Source organism: Oncorhynchus mykiss, chromosome 22 (assembly GCF_057628025.1).
Source record: "Oncorhynchus mykiss isolate SJ-2025 chromosome 22, ASM5762802v1, whole genome shotgun sequence".
In the NCBI taxonomy this organism is placed as follows: domain Eukaryota; kingdom Metazoa; phylum Chordata; class Actinopteri; order Salmoniformes; family Salmonidae; genus Oncorhynchus; species Oncorhynchus mykiss.
Genome location: NC_143043.1, coordinates 32,162,447 through 32,189,115, shown reverse-complemented (window position 1 = coordinate 32,189,115; position 26,669 = coordinate 32,162,447). Strand labels below are relative to the sequence as shown.

General features: G+C 44.0%; 3 protein-coding genes across 7 annotated transcripts in view; 2 read left to right on the top strand and 1 right to left on the bottom strand.

Moving 5' to 3' along the window:
* The window catches only part of LOC110501657 (poly (ADP-ribose) polymerase family, member 4), a 30,212-nt gene extending 28,201 nt beyond the window's left edge, over positions 1-2,011 (bottom strand). Inside the window, exon 1 of one of the 2 annotated variants that reach the window (XM_090215850.1) lies at positions 1,669-2,011. In XM_090215850.1, the coding sequence (XP_090071976.1) occupies positions 1,669-1,855 (187 nt within the window). In that variant the 5' untranslated portion in view covers positions 1,856-2,011. The remainder of the gene's footprint in view (positions 1-1,668) is intronic. The other variant, XM_090215851.1, reaches the window with a different exon arrangement.
* LOC110501658 (centrosomal P4.1-associated protein) lies at positions 1,945-15,738 on the top strand. 4 transcript variants are annotated; one of them, XM_090215858.1, is made up of 18 exons: positions 1,945-2,032; positions 2,966-3,411; positions 3,552-3,678; positions 3,798-4,004; positions 4,085-4,256; positions 4,389-4,494; positions 4,675-5,367; positions 8,722-9,556; positions 9,673-9,802; positions 10,390-10,555; positions 10,628-10,915; positions 11,051-11,138; positions 13,988-14,133; positions 14,325-14,408; positions 14,574-14,714; positions 14,839-14,923; positions 15,038-15,158; positions 15,344-15,738. In XM_090215858.1, exons 2-18 carry the CDS (start codon positions 2,986-2,988, stop codon positions 15,534-15,536), a joined length of 4,008 nt encoding a protein of 1,335 aa, XP_090071984.1. In that variant the 5' UTR covers positions 1,945-2,032; positions 2,966-2,985; the 3' UTR covers positions 15,537-15,738. The 4 variants fall into 4 exon arrangements, with proteins under 4 accessions (XP_090071984.1, XP_021435044.3, XP_090071985.1 ...); XM_021579369.3 differs by having other exon boundaries at positions 2,005-2,430; XM_090215859.1 differs by lacking the exon at positions 1,945-2,032 and adding an exon at positions 2,101-2,430 and having other exon boundaries at positions 3,010-3,411.
* A 10,267-nt stretch (positions 15,739-26,005) lies between these two features.
* The window catches only part of LOC110502078 (rho GTPase-activating protein 20), a 107,054-nt gene continuing 106,390 nt past the window's right edge, over positions 26,006-26,669 (top strand). Inside the window, exon 1 of the mRNA XM_036958999.2 lies at positions 26,006-26,127. Coding sequence (XP_036814894.1) covers positions 26,125-26,127 — 3 coding nt within the window. The 5' untranslated portion in view covers positions 26,006-26,124. The remainder of the gene's footprint in view (positions 26,128-26,669) is intronic.

The window sequence follows — 26,669 nt, the reverse complement described above, 5'->3', positions numbered from 1 at the left end:
TGGCAAATGCCAAACGTCCTGCACGGTGTTGGGCTGTAAGCACAACCCCCACCTGTGGATGTTTAACTTGGGTCAAACGTTTCGGGTAGCCTTCCTCAAGCTTCCCACAATAAGTTGGGTGAATTTTGGCCCATTCCACCTGACAGAGTGGATTGAGGTCAGGGCTTTGTGATGGCCACTCCAATACCTTGACTTTCTTGTTCCATTTCTTGTTCCACTTTCTTAAGCCATTTTGCCACAACTTTGGAAGTATGCTTGGGGTCATTGTCCATTTGTAAGACCCATTTACGACCAAGCTTTAACTTCCTGACTGATGTCTTGAGATGTTGCTTCAATTTATCCCCATAATTTTCCTTCCTCATGAAACCATCTATTTTGTGAAGTTCACCAGTCCTTCCTGCAGCAAAGCACCCTCACATCATGATGCTGCCACACCCGTGCTTCACGGTTGGGGTGGTGTTCTTCGGCTTGAAAGCATCCCCCTTTTTCCTCCAAGCATAACGACGGTCATTATGGCCAAATAGTTATATTTTTGTTTCATCAGACCAGAGGACATTTCTCCAAAAAGTACAAGCTGTGTCCCCATATGCAGTTGCAAACCGTAGACTGGCTTTTTTTTAATGGGGGTTTTGGAGAAGTGGCTTCTTCCTTGCTGGTTGGCCTTTCAGGTTATTTCGATATAGGACTCATTTTACTGTGGATATAGATACTTTTGTACCCGTTTCCTCCAGCATCTTCACAAGGTCCTTTGCTGTTGTTCTGGGATTGATTTGCACTTTTCACACCAAAGTACGTTCATCTCTAGGAGAAAGAACGCGTCTCCTTCCTGAGCGGTATGACGGCTGCGTCAAAGGAACTCTGCCTAGAAGTTGCCTCTTCACTGTTGATGTTGAGACTGGTGTTGTGTGGGTACTATTTAATGAGGCTGCCAGTTGAGGACTTGTGAAGACACTAATGTACTAGTCCTCTTACTCAGTTGTGCCAGTTTGCACTGTTCTGTGAAGGGAGTAGTACACAGCGTTGTACGAGATCTTAATTTTCTTCTCAATTTCTTGCATGAAATAGCCTTAATTTATCAGAACAAGAATAGACTGACGAGTTTCAGAAGAAAGGTCTTTGTTTCTGGCCATTTTGAGCCTGTAATCGAACCCACAAATGCTGATGCTCCAGATACTCAAGTCTAAAGGCCAGTTTAATTGCTTCTTTAATCAGAGCAACAGTTTTCAGCTGTGCTAACATAATTGCAAAAGGGTTTTCCAATGATCAATTAGCCTTTTAAAATGATAAACTTGGATTAGGTAACACAATGTGCCATTGGAACAAAGGAGTGATGGTTGCTGATTATTTTCTGATCAATTTGATGTTATTTTAATGGACAAAAAGGTGCTTTTCTTTCAAAAATAAGGACATTTCTAACTGACCCCTAACTTTTGAACGGTAGTGTAGGTACTTAAGGCAGGACCAAATCGGAGAGATAGGTAGGAGCAAGTCCATGTAATGCTTTGTAGGTTTGCAGTAAAACCTTGAAATTCTACATATTTTATACAAGGTTTCTCTGTTGAAAATTGGTTACCATGATGACATAATCCTGGGGTTAAAATTTCATCCGACTTTTTGCAAATCCAATATATGTAAAACATACAAGAGTATACAAAATATTAAGAACACCTGCTCTTTCCATGACAGACTGGGTGTAGAGGGCGGTTGACATCACTTTGGTGCTCTCGTGGGTGTCCTGGAAAAGATCGGAGGAGAATCTGCTCCAGTTGAGTACACAGTTGCTTTGGGGTCGGGCCGAGGGATCGGAGGAGGCACAGGGCATTGAGATGCTCCTCCAGGGAGAGGGAGATCCCATCCCCCTGCTGCTCTGACTGATCCAGTGTCTTTGAATTAGATACAAAGAGAACGGCAGGTTAAGACAGATACAACTGACCCAGAGTCTGTGGCGCAAAACACACAGAAGGAAGAGCAGCAGGAAAAAAAGAAGCTGAAAACACAATCATCACGGGATGAACGAGTGACGAATTTCCGGGTAAGGGCGGTCCATTTAAAATGAATTCCTTCCTCCCTCGCCCCTTGCCATGCAAGCGTATACTCGTCAGACGTCAGGGTACGTCATCAGAAGTGTCCACGTAGTTTGAGGGCTGAGGGTCTTTTAAGTGTTTGGACCGCTAGTTGGGACTCCAGTACATCCTCCAGAAATGCATTTGAACGTCTTGAAATGCCCTGTTGACGAATGGCAATTTTTTGAAAACCACTTCCTGGTCTTGGATTTCAACGCCATGTACTACATTACCCAAAATGCAACTTGTCCTATTTTTCTCCCTCGCGGGCTTTGTTTTGGGATGGCGGTATACTTCGAATCTCCCATTTGTTGTCTTCAAACACTGAAAATACATTGAATACGTAAATTCGTTGTCTGTAAACAAGGTACGTTATGTATGTTAGCTATGTGTCTATCATTATAATATCAAAGCACAACTTTTGTCTTACTCTCCTGCAATGGTAAAACTTTGTTGCAAGATTGCTAGTTTGCAACTAGTTAACGTTAGTTAGCCAAACCAAGGCGTTGTCAATACAATGACAGGTAACGTTTGCCTGCTAACGAAGCTGTTTTTGAGTAGTTTAACACTATAAACTATATGTCATTATTTGACAATATGTCATATTACTATCTAGTTACAGGTACTTTACTATTCAGGGATGTACAACTTCTTGCGACTAACGTTACTCTGTAAATTGTCATGATGTGGAAATGCACTGTTAGCAAACTACAGTACAGGTATTAAACTGTTGCTAACAACTGTCCTTTTAAACTGTACATTTCTGTAGGCAAAGCATAACCACACTGTGACGTGGTATAATTAGCTAAATTAGGTAACCAGGCACTTGATCTGGCATGCTGAATGGGTCACACTGTTTTACTCTTGACCTGTCTCTAAAATCTGCTCTAATCTCGGATTAGCCCTGTCTGAAGAGCAAGTCATGTCATCTCCAGCTGGGTTGCAGGCTCAGCAGTCCCAAACAAAGTTCCTTGACCGATGGACGACGAGCAGCTCCTGTGCCGGGGTTATCCTGAACCCCTCCCCGGACCTGGCTGAGTCTCTTCGACACAGCTCTGTCTGGAGATCCCGGGATGTGAATGACTCCTTCGCCTCTCAGTTTGTTCCCCTCCCGGTCTCCAGTAGCAGCAGTTGCCTCAGTATCAATTCCCTCGTCCATGATGCTGAGTCCGGGACAGAATTGAGAAAACAGAATCAGCTACCAGTGGATAGGACTTTGTCTGACAGACAATTTGCTGGACTGCAGACAGTGGCGTCTCAAGGGTTGACATTACCTGGAGAGATGGACAGTATGGAGAAGTTTGTAGATCAGTCTCAGGACCTACCCCTAATGCTCAAACTCGAACGGGTAAGAAACCAGTATTGAATGGCTTCATAAAATATTTGAGATCATGATGACTGTTTGGAATGGCTTGTCACTTCCAGATAGGTAGGCCTACGTCTAATGTTGTAGCGGTGCTTATGGGTACTGTATGTGCTGTGTTACAGCTGAGGCAGTGGCAGCAGCACATGCAGGAGCAGCTGAAAGCCCACCAGCTAGAGGAACTTGTCAGTCTCCAGGAGGAGCAACAAAGGTTACTGGGCATGGTGCATGTGGCTCAGCAGGATGGAGCAGGTACTGAAAAACACACTCCACTCACTGTGTTATTGCTCAGCAGGCTGTATGGAGCAGGTAGCTCCAGTTATTGAATTTGACACCCCTGATTTAGACAAGACCTGTGTGATTTCTCACAGATTACATAGAGATCTCCAAGTTGACGGGAGCAGACTGGGGAGAGAACACTCTATTGGGGGGCTACCCACTCTCTCACAGACCCCCAGCAGCCAAGAGTTTCCCTATAGGCCCCCCACAAGGGCCTGCGTCATCCCAGCTCTGGAGACGGGGGCCTACATTCCAGCAGCCTCCAAGGGGCCAGGAGCAGGAAAAGGACCAAATACTGGGTAGGAAAAGTGCTCCGGTGCCTAAACGCATTTAAAGGGGCTTTTGCATGATTGACTTAACCTCTGTTGTACTCAAACAGGGACAGAATCATGGAGCAATCCACACAAATGTAATCAGCTGAATGGGGATGCTGATGATAGGGGTGGTGATGAGGATGAGGAAGTCACATTATCTTCCCATTCTGCTCCCTCCATGACTGAAGACTACAAAGCATACAGAGGAGATGACTGTGAACTAGATTCACAGGACAGGTACATGTTTAACTTCATATTTGAGATGGAAATGTCTAAACATGATTTATTTCACTATTCTCAGTTAACTGACAGCATAGAATACAAATCATTGATTTGGCTGTGTGCTCCCGTGTCTATGGTCATCTCCAGACCCATTAAACCAGGGATAGGGGGGCAGATGCAGACCTTTGAGGCGCTCCTGGAGGAACAGCTGAGACTGGAGGAACAGAGACTGAAGACCACCCAGCAGCAGCAGGTCAGAGACCAACCCTATTTTCACTACACTACACTAAAAATGGGCTGTAGATCAAATAAAATGGTAGCTCAACCAAATGACAAGTTGAGTTTGATTAAGGTATGGTGGTCTTTGGAGCTGCAGTACCATTCCCTTTGTTTTGCATGGAACATTGCTAATGCTAAGCTGTCTCTCTAACAGAGCCCAGAGGCAGCTGAGGGAGCCAGTCCGAGAGCTAATACCAAGAGAGCCTTCCTGAGGCGAGGGGAGGGCCTCTCCAGATTCACCAACCGAAGCAAAGCCCCTATGCCAAACAGAGGGGGACCCCAAAAAGATCCCCAGGCCAAGGTCAGCACCCGTTGGACCTCAGAGCCCACCCAGAAGGTCAGTCAGCGCCCCCCCGTACAGCGCAAGACTGCTGTGCTCAACAAGGAGAACAGACCAAGAGACCCGTACTCACCTCTTCTGGACAGTGTCAGACCAGAAGGCAAGACAGACAAGCTGGCCGCAGTGAGGCCCAGAGTCCTGGGCAGTCATCAGAGACAGAACATTGAGATGACTAACTGTCTAAGGCCAATGGAGGTGATTAGTAACAAGGTGGGCGGGACTTCTCAACCTGTGAGTAGAACTCCTGCAGCTGTAACTAAACAGTTTGGGCTTGAGGAGAGGACTGGAGCACTGCAAAGGAATGGAAGTGGTCCATCGAGACCGGATGGAGCAGCAGAGGGAAAATCAGGTGTTCCGGAGTATTCCTTTGAGCTGTCATTCCAGGAGAAGCTGCAGCACTGGGACTGTGACCGTCAGAAGGAGAGTGTGGAGCTGGGGGAGTTTGAGCTGCTGGAGCAGGCAGCCGAGGAACTCTCCTTCTCCTCCAACTCATCCTTTGTCATGAAGGTTTGTGATGCTTTTTTACCTGTCTTTTTTTATAATGAATTGCATAACATTTTATGTATGTTTCACATGCACTCAGTGGCCAGTTTTAGGTACTGGGCGGACCCCACCTTGCCTCCAGAACAGGCTGAATTCTTGGAAACGTTGCTCAATTGGTATCGAGGGACCTAATGTGTGCCAGGAAAACATCCCCCACACCATTACACCACCAGCCTGTACTGTTGACACTAGAGGTCGACTGATTAATCGGAATGGCCGATTTAATTAGGGCCGATTTCAAGTTTTCATAACAATTGGTAATCAGCATTTTTGGACACCGATCATGTCGGATTACATTGCACTCCATGAGGAGACTGCGTGGCAGGCTGACTACCTGTTATGCGAGTGCAGCAAGGAGTCTTATAAAAAACAATCAATCTTAACATAATCACTAGTTAACTACACATGGTTGATATTACTAGTTTATCTAGCTTGTCCTGCGTTGCATATAATCGATGCGGTGCCTGTTCATTTATCATTGAATCACAGCCTACTTCGCCAAACGGGTGATGATTTAACAAGCTTTTGCAAAAAAAAGCACTGTCGTTGCACCAATGTGTACCAAACCATAAACAAGCCTTTCTTAAAATCAATACACAAGTATATATTTTTAAACCTGCATATTTAGTTAATATTGCCTGCTAACATGAATTTATTTTAACTAGGGAAATTGTGTCACTTCTCTTGAGTTCGTTGCACACAGAGTCAGGGTATATGCAACAGTTTGGGCCACCTGGCTCGTTGCGAACTAATTTGCCAGAATTTTACGTAATTATGACTTAACATTGAAGGTTGTGCAATGTAACAAGAATATTTAGACTTAGGGATGCCATCTGTTAGATAAAATACGGAACGGTTCCGTATTTCACTGAAAGAATAAACGTTTTCGAAATGATAGTTTCCGGATTTAACCATATTAATGACCTAAGGCTCATATTTGTGTTATTATAATTAAGCCTATGATTTGATAGAGCAGTCTGACTGAGCGGTGGTAGGCAGCAGCAGGCTCGTAAGCATTCATTCAAACAGCACTTTACTGCGTTTGCCAGCAGCTCTTCGCTGTGCTTCAAGCAATGCGCTGTTTATGACTTCAAGCCTATCAACTAGGCTGGCAATACTAAAGTACCTATTAGAACATCCAATAGTCAAAGGTATATGAAATACAAATGGTATAGAGAGAAATAGTCCTAAAATAGCTACAACCTAAAACTTCTTACCTGGGAATATTGAAGACTCATGTTAAAAGGAACCACCAGCTTTCATATGTTCTCATGTTCTGAGCAAGGAACTTAAACGTTAGCTTTTTTACATGGCACATATTGCACTTTTACTTTCTTCTCCAACACTTTGTTTTTGCATTATTTAAACAAAATTAAACATGTTTCATTATTTATTTGAGACTCAATTGATTTTATTTCTATGTATTAAGTTAAAATAAGTGTTCATTGTTCATTCAGTATTGTTGTAATTGTCATTATTACAAATATATATATATATATATATATCTGCCAATTAATCGGTATCAGCTTTTTTTTGGTCCTCCAATAATCGCTATCGGCGTTGAAAAATTATAATAGGTCGACCTCTAGTTGACACTAGGCAGGATGGGGCCATGGACTCATGCTGCTTACACCAAATCCTGATTCAGCCATCAGCATGATTCAACGGACTAGGCAATGTTTTCCACTCTTCAATTGTCCAGTGTTTGTTATCTCGTGCCTACTGGAGCCGCTTCTTGTTTTTAGCTGATCGGAGTGGAACTCGGTGTGGTCATCTGCTGCAATAGCCCATCCATGACAAGGACCGACGAGTTGTGTGTTCCGAGATGCCGTTCTGCACACTGTTGTACTGCGCCGTTATTTGCCTGTTTGTGGCCCACCTGTTAGCGTGCACGATTCTTGCCATTCTCATTCGACTTCTCATCAACAAGCTGTTTTCATCCACAGGAATGCCGCTGACTGATGTTTTGTTTGTCGCACCATTCTCTGTAATCCCTAGACACTGGATGTTTGTGAGATACTGGAACTGGCACGCCTGGCACCGATGATCATACCACACTCAAAGTTGCTTATGTCACTCGTTTTGCCCATTCTAAAATTCAATCGAACAGTAACTGAATGCCTCTGCCTGTCAGACTTCTTTATATTATATAGCAAGCCATGTGACTCACTGTCTGTAGGAGCAAACCATTTCTGTGAAACAAGGTAGTGTACCAAAACTGGCCCAGTGTTTCCTCTGGAAAAATATTGTAGGTTGTTGAGGGGAGGGGGGCATTCTACGCCAAAATGAAAGTAAAAGTATCCTAACTGACACCTAAAATATACATTTCCACCTCCAGAATGAGCCCAATAACTCATTTGTAAAATGGTGTTGAATTATTTTAGCATATTGGGCCATGTGTGTATATCTATATGTATATAGCCTATGCATGGTCCATGTTATCAGGTATGCCATTAGCAAAAAACATGTACCTGTAGCTCAACAGATGCCGCAAAGTGAAAATAAATAGGCTGAAGCATGGGGTTGCCTATCTGCATTTACCCTATTGGGATAATCATTAGCCAGATCCCAAATGTGATCTTTTAACTAATTATTATCCTATTGATGAATTATATGTCCCCAAAAACATGCATAAACACAGTGTATATAATGTAGTTTTATACCTGTTGAGGTAACTTACCACCTGGTGTAATATGTCCCCTGCCTGGACTTCTCACAAACTTCATATCACCATTTCTCCCCCTTGTTGCCACTACTCTTGCTCAACTAAAAATATTATCTGTTTCACCGGTGTTACATTTAGCTCCAGTCTCCCCTATGGACTCACTGCTAATTGTGTAGAGGTAACATGCATATAACCATGCCACTGCTAAAAACTCTGGGTTTAAAATGGTTCACCCTCTTTTAGAAAAATGGCAATAAAACCTTTGTTTTCGATTGCAAAAATTGTTGCTGTTTCCCTCCCTATGGCAATTACAAGATGTATGCGCCATGAGATAAATATTTATCTCGCATATAACACACAACAAGCCAACTAGATAAATAGATCAAATCTGACACCATAAGAATACTTTTCTATAAATTACTGTTTTTGTTTGCAGAGGAAAAGTAAAAAAGTGTCTTTAAAAAAAAAAATGAAATATGGTCTGTTCTAGCATCTTCAAAGTGCGCCTCGGCAGAAATATTTTTGGTGTGTGGTGTCAACGATTTTGCCGTGCTGCAGCTCCACAGCAAAATAATTGCAGTGGAAACACTGAACCGGCCACAGAGTATTTAGGCTACACTGTTGCTTTAATACATTTAAATGTAAACCTACAGGTGCTGCAGCTGGACCAGCAACATCCCCTTCAGGGCAGCAGGGGGAGCCGTCCGCGACGCCTCTCCTCCACGCCCATCAAATCCCCCTCGCTGCCTAAAGGGGTTCACAGCTGGGGCACCAGTAGAAGTGGCCAAGGTACAGGGACCAGCTCATCTGAATCACCAGGAGTATCTGCTGTGAGGGTAATGAGGGAAAACAGCAAAGCCACTGATGAGGAGGAAGAAGATGAAGTGAGCGACGGCAAACATGAGGAAATCTCTGACATCTTGTTCCGCAGCAGCTCTGAATTCGGGGATCGGGAGGAAGTAGCTCAACCGTCATACCAGACTACAGTTTCCAGCAACCTCTGGGAAAACCCGCTCCCCGCATCCAACCCTCCATACGACAAGAGGTCATATCAGGACAGAGAGGGAGGCTCAAGCCAGGCAGAGGAGGGCGGGCAGAGTGACCTTGACGACTCCACCCTTTTGGAGGACAGAGAAAATGGGGACCACGAGGGTCTGTTGGTGTTTGATGATGATGACACCTGGAACGACCTGGAGGAGGCTGGCAGCATCGTTGAGGACGACAGCAGAACAAGAGGCGCTGCAACAGGAAACCGACACACTTCCACAGCAACAGTGAATGACATTTCACCCTCAGAGAGGACACTGAAGAGAAAGGTGGCTGTGGCCAAAGGGACGGAGCTGGAGAGGATGTCTGTTATCACAGCAGCCAACCAGGAGCCAGATCCTCCTCCCGCTTCCCAGCTCATGGCCAGGCTGTTCCCCTCGCTAAAGCCCAAAACCCAGGCCCCTTCTCCACCAGAACCTAGAAAGACTGAGGACGGATCAGGTGAGACAGTGCATACACTCTTAACTCAATGGAGTACATCAACAGCAGGGCTCTGACTTTTTCTCTAAAGTTGGTAGCACCAGCATAAAACTATTTTGTATTGTGTGTGTGGTCAGGCCAGCAGCAGTCCAGGCAGCTGAGGGAGAGGCTGGTGGAGCTGGAGCTGGAGATTGAACGTTTCAGGACAGAGAATGCTGCCTTGGCCAGACTCAGACAGGAGAACGAAAAGAACCAGGAGAAACTCCGGTAACAATCATTTAGTCTGAACTGGAATGGGCAGGGTTTCCCTCAATAGACGGATTTGCCTGACAACTTCACAAAAACAATGCGCACACATCGCAGAGGCAGAACGCTGTGTGGTTTTATGATTCTAGAAGGTCAGATCGATAGCAACAACGACAAGAGGCAGCCATATGGGGAATCGTAGGTGGCTTATTTCACCTCGTTGCATCTTGTTATTGATACAATATCTTGTTTTGAGGTGCTTTGACTCTTTTTGCAAGAACAAATAGCTAGCTAGCTAACCAACTAACAAATGTAACAATGTATTTGAGACTCATTGTGCAAATGTATTTACATTTTCAATGAATATTTGGAGGAAACATTTGGAGTGGTGTTTTTTTTGCTTGTGCACATAATTACATTATCCGACCACCAGTAAAAGTAATCCTGTCCAAATAGGGCTTTAGCCAACCTCGTTTCTTTTCTGCGTTTTGTTGCTAAACAACCCACCCATCTATGGTTCTATACAAAGCATTGTTACAAAATGTATATTAAATGGATTCATCTAGGGTATAAAAGTGTCTGACAAACAGATTTTGTCTCTATTCCAGGAAGGAGTGTGCTGATTTTGAGCAGCGCAAGGCTGAGGAGCTGGCCAAGTTTGAGGAGTTCAAGAGGGAGGAGACCAAGAAGCTGCAGAAGGAACGCAAGGTGTTTGAGAGGCATGCCTCTGCCGCCAGAGCCATACCAGACAAGAGGGAGCGTGACGAGATCCAGGTGAGAGACACTTTCCCCCTTTATTTTGAAGAGGTCTTATAACCCCCATTAACCCTGCCCTGTCGCCCTCAGGCCATGAAGAAGCAGCTGAGTTTCCTGCAGGAGGAGTTGAAGCGGAGAGAGAGCCGCTGGTCCACCACACATAATCGTCTCCGGCAGCAGATAGACTCCCTGAGCTCAGACAACAGCAACCTGAAAGACGAGGTCCGCACCATGGAGAAACTACGCCTCAGCACCTGGAGGAAGATTGGGACAGACAGCGAAAGAGAGAACGACAGGAGGGAGAAGGAGAGGGGGAGGGAGGGATCCAGGCCGTTGGACAGTTACATTGCTCTTGAAGCCAGGTGCCTCAAATTGGCAGTGAGTTTACAAATTCACTACTACCACTTTCTTGTGATTTTTCCAGTTTGTTTGTGTTCTGGCGGTGGTTAAATTCTCTGTCCTGTGCCGGACTCAGGATAACAACCCTAACGCAGTGTGTATTTGTTTGTTCAGAGTCCTCCTGACACGGTGAGGAGCAGCCAACCACAGAGCAGCATCTCCTCTAAAGGCAGCCCATCAGGACACAGCCCCACCACTCAAGGTACAAGGAAGGTAGCTGCATTATCAGGGATGCAAACTAGTCACCTTTCTGCGAAATTTAGCCATTTTGAATCCAAAATAGGTGACATTCCTGTAGGTCCGATGAGAACAGTTTGTGTGTGGGGGGGGGGGGGGGGGGGGGGGGGGGGGGCTTTGGATGACTACTGGCTGTATCCGAACGAGTGATGCGCGTTTTGAGCAGTACTGGCTGTATCCAAGGCTCAGCCAACCTTTCACATAACAGAATGCAGCACGTGACTGTAGAGAGAAAGGACAACCAATCTGCTAGCTACAGCATCAGTGCGCGCGCGCTCTGGAAAGAGGTATAGAAAGGCAGTTTGCCAGTTAATTTACAGTAGCGCGTCCCCTGAACATTAACGAAGAGGCAGGTGAGAAGCCTGACCACGGAGGCAGGTGAGAAGCCTGACCACGGAGGCAGGTGAGAAGCCTGACCACGGAGGCAGGTGAGAAGCCTGACCACGGAGGCAGGTGAGAAGCCTGACCACGGAGGCAGGTGAGAAGGTGATGGAGAAAGTGTGGTGGAACAAGTATTTTTATTTTATTTATTTTTATTTCACCTTTATTTAACCAGGTAGGCTAGTTGAGAACAAGTTCTCATTTGCAACTGCGACCTGGCCAAGATAAAGCATAGCAGTGTGAGCAGACAACACAGAGTTACACATGGAGTAAACAATTAACAAGTCAATAACACAGTAGAAAACAAAGGGGGAGTCTATATACAATGTGTGCAAAAGGCATGAGGAGGTAGGCGAATAATTACAATTTTGCAGATTAACACTGGAGTGATAAATTATCAGATGGTCATGTACAGGTAGAGATATTGGTGTGCAAAAGAGCAGAAAAGTAAATAAATAAAAACAGTATGGGGATGAGGTAGGTGAAAATGTGTGGGCTATTTACCAATAGACTATGTACAGCTGCAGCGATCGGTTAGCTGCTCAGATAGCTGATGTTTGAAGTTGGTGAGGGAGATAAGTCTCCAACTTCAGCGATTTTTGCAATTCGTTCCAGTCACAGGCAGCAGAGTACTGGAACGAAAGGCGGCCAAATGAGGTGTTGGCTTTAGGGATGATCAGTGAGATACACCTGCTGGAGCGCGTGCTACGGATGGGTGTTGCCATCGTGACCAGTGAGCTGAGATAAGGCGGAGCTTTACCTAGCATGGACTTGTAGATGACCTGGAGCCAGTGGGTCTGGTGACGAATTTGTAGCGAGGGCCAGCCGACTAGAGCATACAAGTCGCAGTGGTGGGTGGTATAAGGTGCTTTAGTGACAAAACGGATGGCACTGTGATAGACTGCATCCAGTTTGCTGAGTAGAGTGTTGGAAGCCATTTTGTAGATGACATCGCCGAAGTCGAGGATCGGTAGGATAGTCAGTTTTACTAGGGTAAGCTTGGCGGCGTGAGTGAAGGAGGCTTTGTTGCGGAATAGAAAGCCGACTCTTGATTTGATTTTCGATTGGAGATGTTTGATATGAGTCTGGAAGGAGAGTTTGCAGTCTAGCCAGACACCTAGGTACTTATAGATGTCCACATATTCTAGGTCGGAAGTGTCTGTTAAGTGTCTTGCTAGCTGCATCAAATTATCCATAATAGCTTGCCAGAGAAATGTTGAGCAACATTAGCCAACTTAACTGATCAAATAATTGAGTTTGGGGTGAAAATTAGCTGGTTAATAAAGTTAGACAACTAACGTTTGCTAGCTAATGTCACAACATCAGATGAGCAAACGTTAGTAACCTAACGTAACCAATTTGCTATAGTGTTAACTGGCAACGTTATACAACTCCCTGCCGTTCCTCAAGTTATAATGTGTTATTTGCTTACTGGCAATCTGTGTGAAATGTTAACTAGCTAACGAAATAACTACTGTGAACTATTTTCCCTCTACAGAACACTAAGTTAATTAGATCAGAATGACAGAATTGAGTGAAAATGAGGCATTGATTGTTAAACAGTTAAGTGTAGCTAGAGTTGGGCCTGGTTTAAGCTGGATGCCACTATAGAGGTGAAAGAAACGCCACACACTTTCCCTCTCTCAATATAGTGGATAAAAAGGGGTATGCCAGGTGTACTCTCTGCCTGAAAGAGATCAATTATGCCAACAAAGGGTATCATGCTCTGCTGGCACATTGTAGAACAGATGTCCACAGGCAGAAAGTGTACAATGTAGTAATGTGCAGTGTAGCCCAAAGATATTGCTTTTGTTGTGTTGAACTTGACAGTAACACTTAGTACATTTTTTTTTAGTACATTTTTTTTTTACTCAGTGAATGTTATTTTTGCACACCTGTAGCCTTGTGCGCTTGATCGATGTCAACTATAGTGGCCACTATAATAGAGCAAAAATAGAATGCCTGTTTTCATTCTATTTCTACTTAAGTGCAATATTTAGATGTGTGTGTGTGTGTGGTCACAAGCATTCTATTATAAAGGCTGTCATGGCTAACAGCAATACTAGTGTATTGTTTTTTTCTCAAGACTTGAGTGTCATTTGCAGTAAAGTCTAGGCAACATAACATTGGAATGCTTCTCCTTACATTTTTTAGCAGTGAGTTAGGTTCACATTAACCACTATTGTACACACAGGCTGATCCTGTAGATCATATTCTTTGTTCAATTAGGTAAAACCTGCATTTCCCGCAAGCAGGGATTTTTTTGCATGTTTCAGTACAACAACAAAAAAGTGTCACCTTTTTGGGCCCTCACCAGTTTGCATCCCTGAATATGGACTGATCATGAGATTTACTATGGATTCAACAAAGGGAGGTAAATATTTTGTATTTAGTTATAGGTAGAGATATTGTTCTACATTGTCTGTCTAACAGGAGGTATCAGGGGCATCCTGAAGAGGTCAGGCCCTACACCAGCACCCAGCCCCGCACACAGTTACAGCTCAGAGGATAGACCAGAATCTTTGACCAGGAGCCATCACCCAGCACAGAGCCACGACCACTCAAACAACCTGTCCCCTGTGAGTTAAATCACTGGAATCTGATTATTTAATGAAAGCACTGCCATGACATGGCTCAACACTGCTATACACCCATATAATTACTTATTAGAACTCTATTAGTAATTTAATAGGATCTGTGTGTATACACCACCTTTGTTGTTGAGGTATGCTGCAGTGTCTGAATGTAGACTGTCTGGCTTTACACACAGAGAGCTCGAGGTCTGCAGACTGAGACAGAGGTCAAAGAGCAACAAGAGCCAGGTCAAGATGTCCTCACCCACTCTGATGGAAAGGTGAGGGGGGACGAGAAGGATTGGGAGGAAATTCTGTGAAAATACTTCAGAATTCAGTTTGTCACTCAAAGCTGTTATTGTCTCGCTAATAGATTGGATTTTTATAGTGCTTTTCCAGGAGCTCAAAGTGCTTTCCATTGACTCGGGTATGTGTTATTGTCTTAGATGGAGAGGGTTCTGCCCTGTGGAGGGAGACTCATCATCTTTCCCAATGGGACCAGGAAGGAGGTGTCAGCGGACGGACTGACAGTCAAAGTCACCTTCTTCAACGGGGACATCAAGCAGGTCATGGCTGACCAGAGAGTGGTGAGTCATTGACAGTGACCCTTCCCTGGCAACACCTTTCATATTCAGTGGTGTTATTGGGATATTAGACTTGCATGAATCCCAGATATGTGTAAGTGTCTCAACTAATATAGTCCTCTTACAGATCTACTACTATGCGGATGCCCAGACCACTCACACCACCTATCCTGATGGCATCGAGGTTCTGCAGTTCCCCAACAACCAGACTGGTGAGACTTGATTGCATCTATTTGACAGTAATGTTATTTTACTATTAAACGTAAATGATCCCCTTCATCACTGTGCTGCTTTAAACGTGTGTAAGTCCTCATTTCTTTCTGCAGAGAAGCATTTCCCTGATGGCCGGAAGGAGATCACATTCCCTGACCAGACAGTCAAGAACCTCTATCCAGATGGGAGGGAGGAGAGTGTCCTCACTGACGGGACCATCATACAAGTTAACTTGTAAGTCCACAGAGCTCACGCCTCTGTCTATATATCTATACGTCACCTACATACTCTAGCATGCATCTCATCAGATAAAAGCTCTTGATGAGGAGTGCCCAATCTTTGCCTCTTTCGTGGAGTCAGTGGTTTAAGGTTTTTTTCTGTCTTGTATCTTTCACCACTGTCCTCATGTTCTCCTCCAGGGATGGCAGTAAGGAGATCCAGTTCAACACAGGCCAGAAGGAGATCCACACAGCAGACTATAAGAGGAGGGAGTACCCAGATGGCACGTTGAAGACAGTCTATACCGATGGCAGACAGGAGACCCGCTACCCCACCGGACGCCTCAGAGTTAAAGACAAGGATGGTAACATTGTCATGGACAACAGGCCCTAGGATTGTTTATGCAATATGAGGTATCGTCATCGGAACTAAAGCTGAAGCACAGTTGAACATTTATGTTGGTGTGAGTTGTTTGACATAGGTTTTTAGTATGTTTGAGTTGAATGTAGTGATGAGTGACTTGTAAAAAATGTCTAATCCATATTTATTTTCTTAGTTGATTGTATTTTTTTGGTAAAATAAATGTTTAATCAAATCAGTGAGTACATCCGGGTATTGTTTTTAAGAGTAAAACAGTGAAGCAGTTTAAAAACTAAACTAATACTTCTGTACCCTTCATACAGACAGTATTTCAGATGTAAAACATTTAGAAAAGTGGTCTGCCCTTTTTACACATTCTGCAAAAAAAAAACGGAACTTTAAATAAAATGGTTCACAAAGTACTTCATCTTTTTGGCAGCATAAATCTCAATGCACAACAAACAGGAAACGCCTGTGATGTGGAGACGTTCTTCAGAACTCTGGTGAGGTCAAAGGAGAAAGAAGTGAGATATACTGGATTTCATACGCAGACTACAGAAAGACTTGACATTGTTCAAGCTAGCAAACTGAGCAGTGTTCACATATGTTAAACTTTCTTTGAAAAGCACTCCTAAGTGAGTGTCAAACCCACCTTTTGACTTGTGCTGTAGTGCCAGCCAGTCCTTTCTCCACCAGAGGCAGGTAGACCAGAGCTGCATCCTCATACAGGAACACAGCCAGCTCAGTGGCCTGAGACAACACCATTATCATGAAAACTACACTTACTTCATTGAGATGATTGGCTGAGATGGCTAACTGCACCAAGAACTCACAATTACCTAATTGGCTGAATGGTATATGGTGAATAACCACAATACATAGACTTCTGCTGCTGCCATCATCACCCTGGTTGTACAGAGACCACCGTTGCCAGGGCATGCAAATAATCCACAACGTGTCATTGTATCCAGCTTGTTATGATTTACACTGATATGATGGTGGTAACTAAGGCAGATCTTGCTCACTGTAACGGATGCGGTGCAGCAGGGTTCATGCTCCACTCTGGCCGGTAGGACAGGCGCTCCTTCTCCAGTTAGAGGCAGGGGTCTGAAGCCCGCCACTCACACCTTGATGGCCTTACAGGGAAATCTATACAGATGGGCCGGGATCTGACGCAGCCTGATGGGGAGATGAGGCAAGATGTTACTTTTGCGTATTTGTTTCGTATGTGAAAACTGACTAAAGATTAAGTGGAAGGAAATAAAGCCACCCTATTCCTTCCTGTAACTCAAACTTTTGCACATCAATGGGATTTACTTATGCTCCAATCTCCAGTGAAGATTGGGTCCACGGTGAGGTGTGTGTGTGTGTGGGCAGTCCACGTGTCTGACCAGAACATTGACTGGGTTGAGACCAGCGAAGCCCAACAGCTTGTCTAATATGCGCGTTTGGGTCACTAATGGCTGTACGATAACCAGTGATGCGTGTAATAATGTCTGTATCCAAGGCCTGGGCCCATCCAATCGTTCATATAACAGAATGCAGCACGAGACTGAAGAGCCAACCACCTTGCTAGTTGCTGCATCAGCGCGTGCTCTGGAAAGAGTGGAAAGGCAGTTTTTGATTTGGTGAAGAAGCATACTTGAGCTGTAACCAAAAAACAGACATTTGGAAAGTTTGAGGTGAGGGAGCAAGTGTGGTGGAACAAGAATTGTTATCTGGCTACAGTAGCTGGATCAAATGATCCGTTAGCTGGCCAGAGAAATGTTGAGCAACATTATCAAACTTAGTTTATGGTGTAAAAATTAGCTGTCCAAAGTCAGACAGCTGGGTAATGTTACATCAGATGAGGTAACGTTAGAGGAACCAATTAGGTATAGTATTAACTGACTCCTTGCCGTTCAAGCTATAATGTTAGTTTCTCACTGGACCCTGGCAATCTGTGAAATGTTAACTAGTTAGTTATCTATGAACTAATGTTTTCACTCTAGTTACTTTTCAGAATGAGAATTGGGTGAAAGAGGCATTGCTTGCTAAGGATCCGCCACATTTAAATGTTCGCCTAAAACGACACCCACATCTAACTGCCTGTAGCTCGGGACCTGAAGCAAGGATACACATTCTTGGTACCATTTGAAAGGAAACACTTAAGTTTGTGGAAATGTGAAATGAATGTAGAAAAAAAAACGCATTATATCTGGTAAAAGATAATACAAAGAAATGCAAGAGAAAGGCCTTAATGTATTCCAGCCGGGGGTGCAATTTAGACTTTGGCCACTCGATGGCTGCAGTGTATGTGCAGTTTTAGATTGATCCAATGAACCATTGCAATTATGTTCCAAATGTGCCTAATTGGTTTATTTATATAATTTTATGTTCATAACTGTGCACTCTCCTCAAAAAATAGCATGGTAAATTGGACAGTGCAGTTAGATTAAGAATTTAAGCCAATATCAGATATCTCCTGGGAAATTCTCATTACTTACAACCTCATGCTAATCGCATTTGCCTACATTATCTCAACCATCCCGTGGGGGACCCACCGATCCTGTAGAGGTTTAAATAAGTGGATTCAGGGATCAAGTGTAGCTGGGCCTGGCTTAAGATGGATGCCAATAGAGGCGACGGGAACACCACACTTTCCCTCTGTCGATAACGTGGATGCCAGGTGTACGCTCTGCCTGAAAGAGCTCAATTATGCCAACATAGGCAGAACGTGTACAATGTAATAATGAGCATTGTAGCCCAAAGATATTGCTTTGCTTGTGTGTTAAACTTGACATACTGTAACACTGAGGGGAGATTGTTTTATTTGTTACTCAGTGAATGTTACATTTTCACACATGTAGCCTTGTGCACTTACCCCTTGTGTGGTGTTCGGGTCTGTGGGATCCATTTTCAGTGTTTAAATTAAATGATTTAAAAAATCTATTCTACCTGAGACTTATTGGCCTTGGCTCATTTTCTGTGAAGAACATGTACAAGAACACATTTTCACAGAGTGCACCCCCCCTACACATTATTACATGTGTGTTCAGGACCCAAGGGTAATAAGTGTGGGTGTAGGTGAAAACAAGTAAAAATGAAACCGGTATGCTTTGTGCCTTCCGTCTCCCTCCTCCCTGGGCCTGCTGTTTCAACATAGACAGGTTATTGGTGCTGTCTCACGCTTTTCTCACACTCCTTACCCTTTGTAGTGAGTGAAACTGAAATGTTATTACAACACATTATTAAAAAAAAAAAATATCTGTATTTTCCCCATACACTACCCCAGCCAGGGAGGGACACAAATAAAATAGCTTTGCATGTGTGGCTCACCACAATCAATCAGTATGGCAAATTCTCTGCTCAGAGGGCCTTAGAAATCATTTTTGCAGAGAGAAGCTAGTGTGGAAGGAGCATCTTCCACTTTGTAGATTCAGGATCATGTCTCTCAATTTGGAGTCTGACTGAGTTGGAAGAAGATGCGATTGACCCTCAGCCAGCCCCAGGACAGCCCATCAGCAGGATATAGAATATGGATGTAAACATTTTTTGGAAATTGAATGGTCTTGTCCAAGGAATGAGCCACCACACATGGCTGCCAATGTGATAAGGATGCAACCAGGGCCGACGGATGGCGGTTACCCATGTGCAGGACAGTCTTCTTTTGAACTGTTCATCCCAGACACCATCCAGAAAATCATTCTGGACTGAACTCATTTGGGGGGGAAGTGTGTTTTTGGAGCGTGACGGACCAAAATCATTTACATGCATACTTTGGGGTTATTATCCTTATTATTATCCTAGTTATCCAGCTTGTGTTTTCAGATCCAATGGGAAATCCACAGATTCCCGTGGGATGCAGATAACTTTTCCGTGCAACAATGTCTCTGGAAAACTTTCACATTTCCAGGATTATCCGCTTTGATAACCGAGACACCAGACCAGCTCAGCGGCAGAGAGACAAGCTAGCTGTAATCAGGTCAGTGCAGAGAGACAAGCTAGCTGCAATCAGGTCAGTGTGGGACAAGTGGGTGGACCGCCTTCCCATGTTTTACAACCTTGGGCCCAATGTTACTGTTGAGCAGCTTATATCATTTAGGGGCCGCTGCTTCATCATATGTGTGGAACTTGCAAGTGTATACGGGGAAGCCAGATAGGAGCCTGAGAAGAACCAAGGGATACGAGTTGTCCTGGACGTGACACAGGGACCCCGTGGCCACAACATCACATGCAATAACTTTTTTACTTCGTATAAGCTGGGACAGGAGCTCAAGAGGAAGCTGGTAGGAACAGTATGAAAAAAAAAAACAAGCCAGAGCTCCCACCTCAGCTGTTGAATACATGGAACAGGCTTAGTTTGTGTTCGCGGCCCGACACGTCCCTGGTGTCCTACGTGACAAAGAAAGGCAAATGTGATACTCATGATTATGCTGCATAGGGATGGGAGAATCTGTGGCCTGGCACATCAAAAACCATAATGGATTACAATACTACAAAAGGAAGGGTGGACAGAGGGAAGCGTCAGCGGAGACGGCGCATTCGAGGCGCTGAGCAAGGCATTGGTAAGACCTCATATCCAGAGGAGGCAACATTTCCCAAGGACCCCAGCTTCTGCAGCCATCATGAGGAGGATTCAGAAGGATGCTGGTGACTCATCCGCCCGACCCACAGAACCAACAACTCCAATACCGGAAGTGTGAGTTATGTTGTGTGTGTGTGTCTGACTCTCCTACCTTGGCCTGCTGTAACTATATATGAGAGTGAGATGTTAGTAAAATTCCTGAACTAACTAAGTGTTTATCATTCTAGATGCAGCCAGTAGCAATAAGAAGCACTGCAATGTGTGAGGACCCAAGAAGGACATGAAGACAGTAGACATGCACGTACACATGCATCAAGTGCAAGAAATACATTTGCAACACACACAGTAAAACTCTGTCCCTCATGTGGTGTTTAGCCTGGCCTTAATTTGTGTTCAATGGGGCACATTTATCATTTCTGTAAAATTTGTCCAGTTCAAAGCAAAAAATATCAAATGGTGATAAACTTTTCATTTCTGTCTGGGGAGGGGTTGGTACATGGGACAGGCTTGGGAGGGGAGACAAACCGGTCAAAGGAGGGGGTCTGGTTTTCTGAGTCAGGTGTCCTGTTTTGAAGGCCCTTGGAGTCAGTTGGAGAACTCATCTAGTTTAAGAATGGGGGACACTCCATAACACAGGACACAGGGACAGAGAGAGGGCAGATAACTAGAGCCAGTAGATAGACATGGGTCCTAGGAAACATCTTCTACTCAACTGTAAAACATACATCCACACAGTTCTGTTACTCACCGTGGCATCCTCTCTTTCAGAGCGAAGCCCTTACTAACCCGCAAGTCTGCGATGCTGGCGTCTTTCCAAGCCCGGCTGGGGCAGTACAGTGACTGTCACCGGACGATGCTCTGTGTTCTCTGAGAGAGGAGAGGAAGGTTAGTACAGAGGAATTAGTGTTAAATCAAAGGATGGTGAAATATGCCACCACTCAACAGTGAGAATACTGAGACTCAACAGTGTGGTATGTGATGTTGCGTCACCTTTATGACCATGGCTCCTGTCAGATATTAGGAGATGAAGTCACACGTTGTGGCTGTTCAGGTGGAGCGAACGTTCGCAGGTCTGAGAGGGCGAGACGGCGCAAGAGAGAAACTTGTGTATGTTGTCATGTGAAATGTGTGTTGTGTAGATCAACAGTGTTGATCTGACTGACAGGTGGGAGTGACAGGTGGGAGGTCCTCCTGGATCTTCTTGTTGCTCCTCTGGGCTCTCAGTGGCCTTTGCAGCTCAGATAGGTGTGCTGGGATAACTACAACCAGGAACCAAAAAACACCATTATTATTCTCTGGATAATGGGGTGCGGTTTACCTCAACAGACATGCACTAACATGCGCTCTCACAAGGGGCAGGCAACTAGATTCGGCCGCGAGACGATTTTTGTCTGAGCGGGTGGTCAGAACATAATTTGTACACTGCAAATTGACCATAAGTAAAAACCAACCAACCAAAAACAGATTGTATTTGAAAATGAACAAATGAGCAATATTTTTTTCATTAAATCGTGAATAACACACCACAGGTTAATGAAAAGGGTGTGCTTGAAAGGATGCACACAACTCTGCAATGTTGGGTTGTATTGGAGAGTCTGTCTGAAATAATTTTCCACACAGTCTGTGCCTGTATTTAATTTTATGCTACCACTCCACTATGTCTTTTTGCACCATCAGCACTGATACCAACATCTTGACCTCCAATGTCCATTTGATGTTCCAAAGCTGTCCAGTACGTAAAAAATATCCTCTCATGTTGTCGTGGTTTGGTACCCCAGGTAATCTTAGGTTTTATTACATACAGTCGGGAGGAACTACTGGATGAGCAATGTCAACTCACCATCATTTCGACCAGGAATATGACTTTCCCGAAGCGGATCCTCTGTTTTGCCCACCACCCAGGACAATGGATCGGATCCCAGCTGGCGAACCAAAACAATGACGCCGTAAAAGAGGCAGACGAAGCGGTCTTCTGGTCAGGCTCCGGAGACGGGCGCATCGTTCATCGCTCCCGAGCATACTACTCGCCGATGTCCAGTCTCTTGACAACAAGGTAGATGAAATCCGAGCGAGGGTAGCATTCCAGAGAGACTAACGTTCTTTGCTTCACGGAAACATAGCTCACTCGAAACACGCAATCGGAGTCGGTACAGCCAGCTGGTTTCTTCACGCATCGCGCCGACAGAAACGTTCATCTTTCTGGTAAGAAGGGGGGGGGGGGGGGGGGGGTATGCCTTATGATTAACGAGACATGGTGTGATCATAATAACATACAGGAACTCAAGTCCTTCTGTTCACCTGACTTAGAATTCCTCACAATCAAATGCATTATCTACCAAGAGAATTCTCTTCGATTATAATCACATTATAATCCCCCCCCCCCCCCCCAAGCAGACACATCGATGGCCCTGAAAGAACTTCATTTGACTCTATGTAAACTGGAAACCACATATCCTGAGGCTGCATTCATTGTAGCTGGGGATTTTAACAAGGCCAATCGGAAAACAAGACTCCCTAAATTCTATCAGCATATCGATTGTGCAACCAGGGCTGTTAAAACCCTGGATCATTGTTATTCTAACTTCCGTGACACAAATAAGGCCCTCCCCCGCCCTCCCTTCGGGGAAGCTGACCACAACTTAATTTTGTTGCTTCCAGCCTATAGACAGAAACTAAAACAGGAAGCTCCCGTGCTCAGGTCTGTTCAATGCTGGTCCGACTAATCTGATTTCACACTTCAAGATTGCTTCGATCATGTGGACTGGAATATGTTCCGCATTGCGTCAAACAACATTGACGAATACGCTGATTCGGTGAGCGAGTTTATTAGCAACTGCATCGGCGATGTCATACCCACAGCAACTATTAAAACATTCCCAAACCAGAAACCGTGGAATGATGGCAGCATTAGCGCGAAACTGAAAGCGCAAACCTCTTCTTTTAATCAGGGCAAGGTGACTGGAAACATGAACGAATAAAAACAGTGTAGCTATTCCCTCCGCAAGGCAATCAAACAAACTAAGCGTCAGTATAGAGACAAAGTAGAGTCACAATTCAACGGCTCAGACACAAGGTATGTGGCTGGGTCAACAGTCAATCACGGATTACAAAAAGAAAACCAGCCCCGTCGCGGATCAGGATGTCTTGCTCCCAGACAGACTAAACAACTTCTTTGCCCGCTTTGAGGACAATACAGTGCCTCTGACACGGCCCGCTACCAAACCCTGTGGACTCTCCTTCACTGCAGCCGACGTGAGTAAAACATTTAAACGTGTTAACCCTCGCAAGGCTGCAGGCCCAGACGGCATCCCCAGCTGCGTCCTCAGAGCATGCGCAGACCAGCTGGCTGGTGTGTTTACGGACATATTCAATCAATCTTTATCCCAGTCTGCTGTCCCCACATGCTTCAAGAGAGTCACCATTGTTCCTGTTCCCAAGAAAGCTAAGGTAACTGAGCTAAACGACTATTGCCCCGTAGAACTCACTTCCGTCATCATGAAGTGCTTTGAGAGACTAGCCAAGAACCATATCACCTCCACCCTACCTGACACCCTAGACCCACTCCAATTTGCTTACCGCCCCAATAGGTTCACACACCCAAATGTATAGCCCCGTTGCAAAATATAAATGTACCTGTTTGAGTAAAAGTATTTGGTTTTAAATATACTTAAGTATTAAAAGTATATGGAATTTCAAAAATGTACACAGGTATCAAAAGTAAGCCAGACTGCAAAATGTTATTTTTTTATTGACAGATAGCCAGGGGCACACGCCAACACTCAGACATAATTTACAAATGAAGCATGTGTTTAGTGAGTCCGCCAGATCAGAGGGAGTAGGGATGACCAGGGATGTTTTCTTGATAAGTGTGTGAATTTGACAATTTTCCTGTCAAAATGTAACGAGTACATTTGGGTGTCAAGGAAAGGTATAAAGTAAAAAGTACATTATTTTTCTTCAGGAATGTAGTTTAGTAAAATATGTCAAAAATATCAATAGTACAGTACAGATACCCCAAAAAACGACCTAATTTGTACTTTCCACCACTGAAAATGTGTCTCTCTTATAACACTTTGTGCAGTTTGATGAGGTTGGGAGAAGGAGGTGCTTTATCCAGCAACCCCATTTTTCCTGTGCCCTAATGGTCCAGTACAAATGTCTTGGCAGAGCCCCACAGTGGATATGTCATACTACCCATAAAACCTAGCAGTCAAACAGGGAAATGGTATATTGAAAAAAAAGTAACCTTGTCCTAGAGAGATTTTACACGATTATCAAGACGTCACACCAGGATAAGCCTACACGAAACACAGCCCTTAATTTAAGTGTTTCAAAAATCTTCTATGGGGAAAATAAATGGTGGAAAAACGATTGGAACCATTTCCTTGTTTGACCGCTAGGTTATGGATATTATGACTCGTACTGTGGTACTCTACTGTAACGTTAGCGCGTGCAAGTTTGGCATGCAGGCGTGTCGTGTCTGGACCAAACTCATAAGCTTAGTTCAAATCAACAAAATGTAAACTTGTCATTTTGTGAATTACACTGTACATACATTTACTGAAGAAAATGGACCGTAATTAACTTCACTTGCTAGGAATATTGGGTAGATAGCTAGCCAACCTACCTCACCAAAACTTGGTTTCGAAATTATAACAGGCGTGCAATGACAGGTAGCTAACGTTACAACTCTAAACAACATGAATGACATTATGTGGACTGGAAAAAGAGAATTATAAGAATTTATCTGGTGGAGTGTAAGCAATACCACATATTTCGGGTTTCGGCTTGATGCGATCTGTTCGACATTTTTTTAAATGACGACTCCGGTGCACTCCACAAATGACCGATTGAAATAATTCTGGTAAACTCATTTTCTGCTCCAATTATGTCACGTGCTTATACAGGCACGCACGAACAGATGGAGCGAGAGGATGGAAATGGTTGCAAAGCAAAATATCCCCACTTGGGTGCGCCATAGCATTAAAATCCTTGACCTGGCGCCCGAAACCTGCACTTTGATGCAGTCTATGAATCACAGAACACCCTGACCATGCATGCACAGGTAGGTTCGTGATGATGACGTCCTGCATTTTAAACATGCTTGTAGGCTAGTCTACAGATAAGACACTGTTTTGAACTCAGATCAAGCATCGTTTTTTCCAACCTGATTGGCTTTTCTAGAACTAATGTAACAGGTGGAACCTATGGGGCAATAATCAATTACTGCTATCCCTTTAAAACGCAACTGTAATCAGCCATTTTGAGAAGATTGCTATGGGACCTACACCATGTGCCTTGTCTCTAGTGTCCAATACATGTTTCAGTGTTTTAAAAGTGTCCCCATTCTAAACCCTTTATTTTAAATGATCAATATTATTACAATTAGTTGTATGAAGATGTTACTCATGTAAATGTTATTGACTATAGGTGAAACAAGTTCTTTGGAGTAGATAGTGAGAAAGGGCAGTTTGAAAATAGTTTTACATGTAAGTTACCCTAATTTATCTAATGTCAGTAGATTTAGTTCAATGTCATTATTGTGACCAACTGGCATTTTCATGTATTTTGTATAGACTTAATTCCAGACGCTGTTCTTATATTATTTTAACTTGCATTTAATATTTAAAAAATGAAGTAGTAGGCTTTGAGGCTTTGGCCACTAGTGGCCTAACTTCCCCAATAGTCTGTGTTTGATTGCATTTGAGAGCATTCTTGGTCAGGGTAGTATTCAGTAGTACTTAAAGGCAAAATTTATTTATTGGGGCTACTATAGTCCAGTAGGTCACACTAACATATTTCTGAACTACTAGCCTAGCTACATTTTTGGAGAAACAGCTACTGTAAGCTACTCAGTTGATTTAGTGTCAGATTGATTTAGTAAATATTGGCTTACATGCATTTACAATGACATATTTTTGTTTTATTCCCGCAGTATACATTCATTGATACACAGCAGTGGGGCTGAGGAGGCATCACTTTGATTTGTGCATAGCTGCAGTATTCCAAACCCGGTGCCCGAGGACAGCGTGAGCTGTGCAATAGAGCCAAATAATGGTAAGTGACAGCTTATTGGGAGCAGACAGGCCGGATGGCATAGGTAATGTAGTAAACCATACAACAACTTTGCCCTTCAGCCTGCGTCTATCAGCCTGAGGTACATTAAACCAGGTGAGGCTGGTGAGCTTTATATACACTACCGGTCAAACGTTTTAGAACACCTACTCATTCAAGGGTTTTTCTTTGTTTGACTATTTTCTACATTGTAGAATAATAGCGACGACATCAAAACTATGAAATAACACATGGAATCATGTAGTAACAACAAAAAGTGTTAAACAAATCTAAATATATTTGAGATTCTTCAAAGTAGCCACCCTTGATGACAGCTTTGCACACTCTTGGCATTCTCTCAACAAGCTTCACCTGGAATGCTTTTCCAACAGTCTTGAAGGAGTTCCCACATATGCTGAGCACTTGTTGGCTGCTTTTCCTTCACTCTGTGGTCCGACTCATACCAAACCATCTCAATTTGGTTGAGGTCGGGGGATTGTGGAGGCCAGGTCATCTGATGCAGCTCTCCACCACTCTCCTTCTTG

Coding starts and splice junctions, on each gene's coding strand:
- LOC110501658 (XM_090215858.1), top strand. CDS start 2,986: ATGTCATCTCCAGCTGGGTTGCAGGCTCAGCAGTCCCAAACAAAGTTC. Junction 3,679..3,797: donor GGCTCAGCAGGATGGAGCAG/GTACTGAAAAAC, acceptor GATTTCTCACAG/ATTACATAGAGATCTCCAAG. Junction 10,916..11,050: donor CCAGGTGCCTCAAATTGGCA/GTGAGTTTACAA, acceptor TTGTTTGTTCAG/AGTCCTCCTGACACGGTGAG.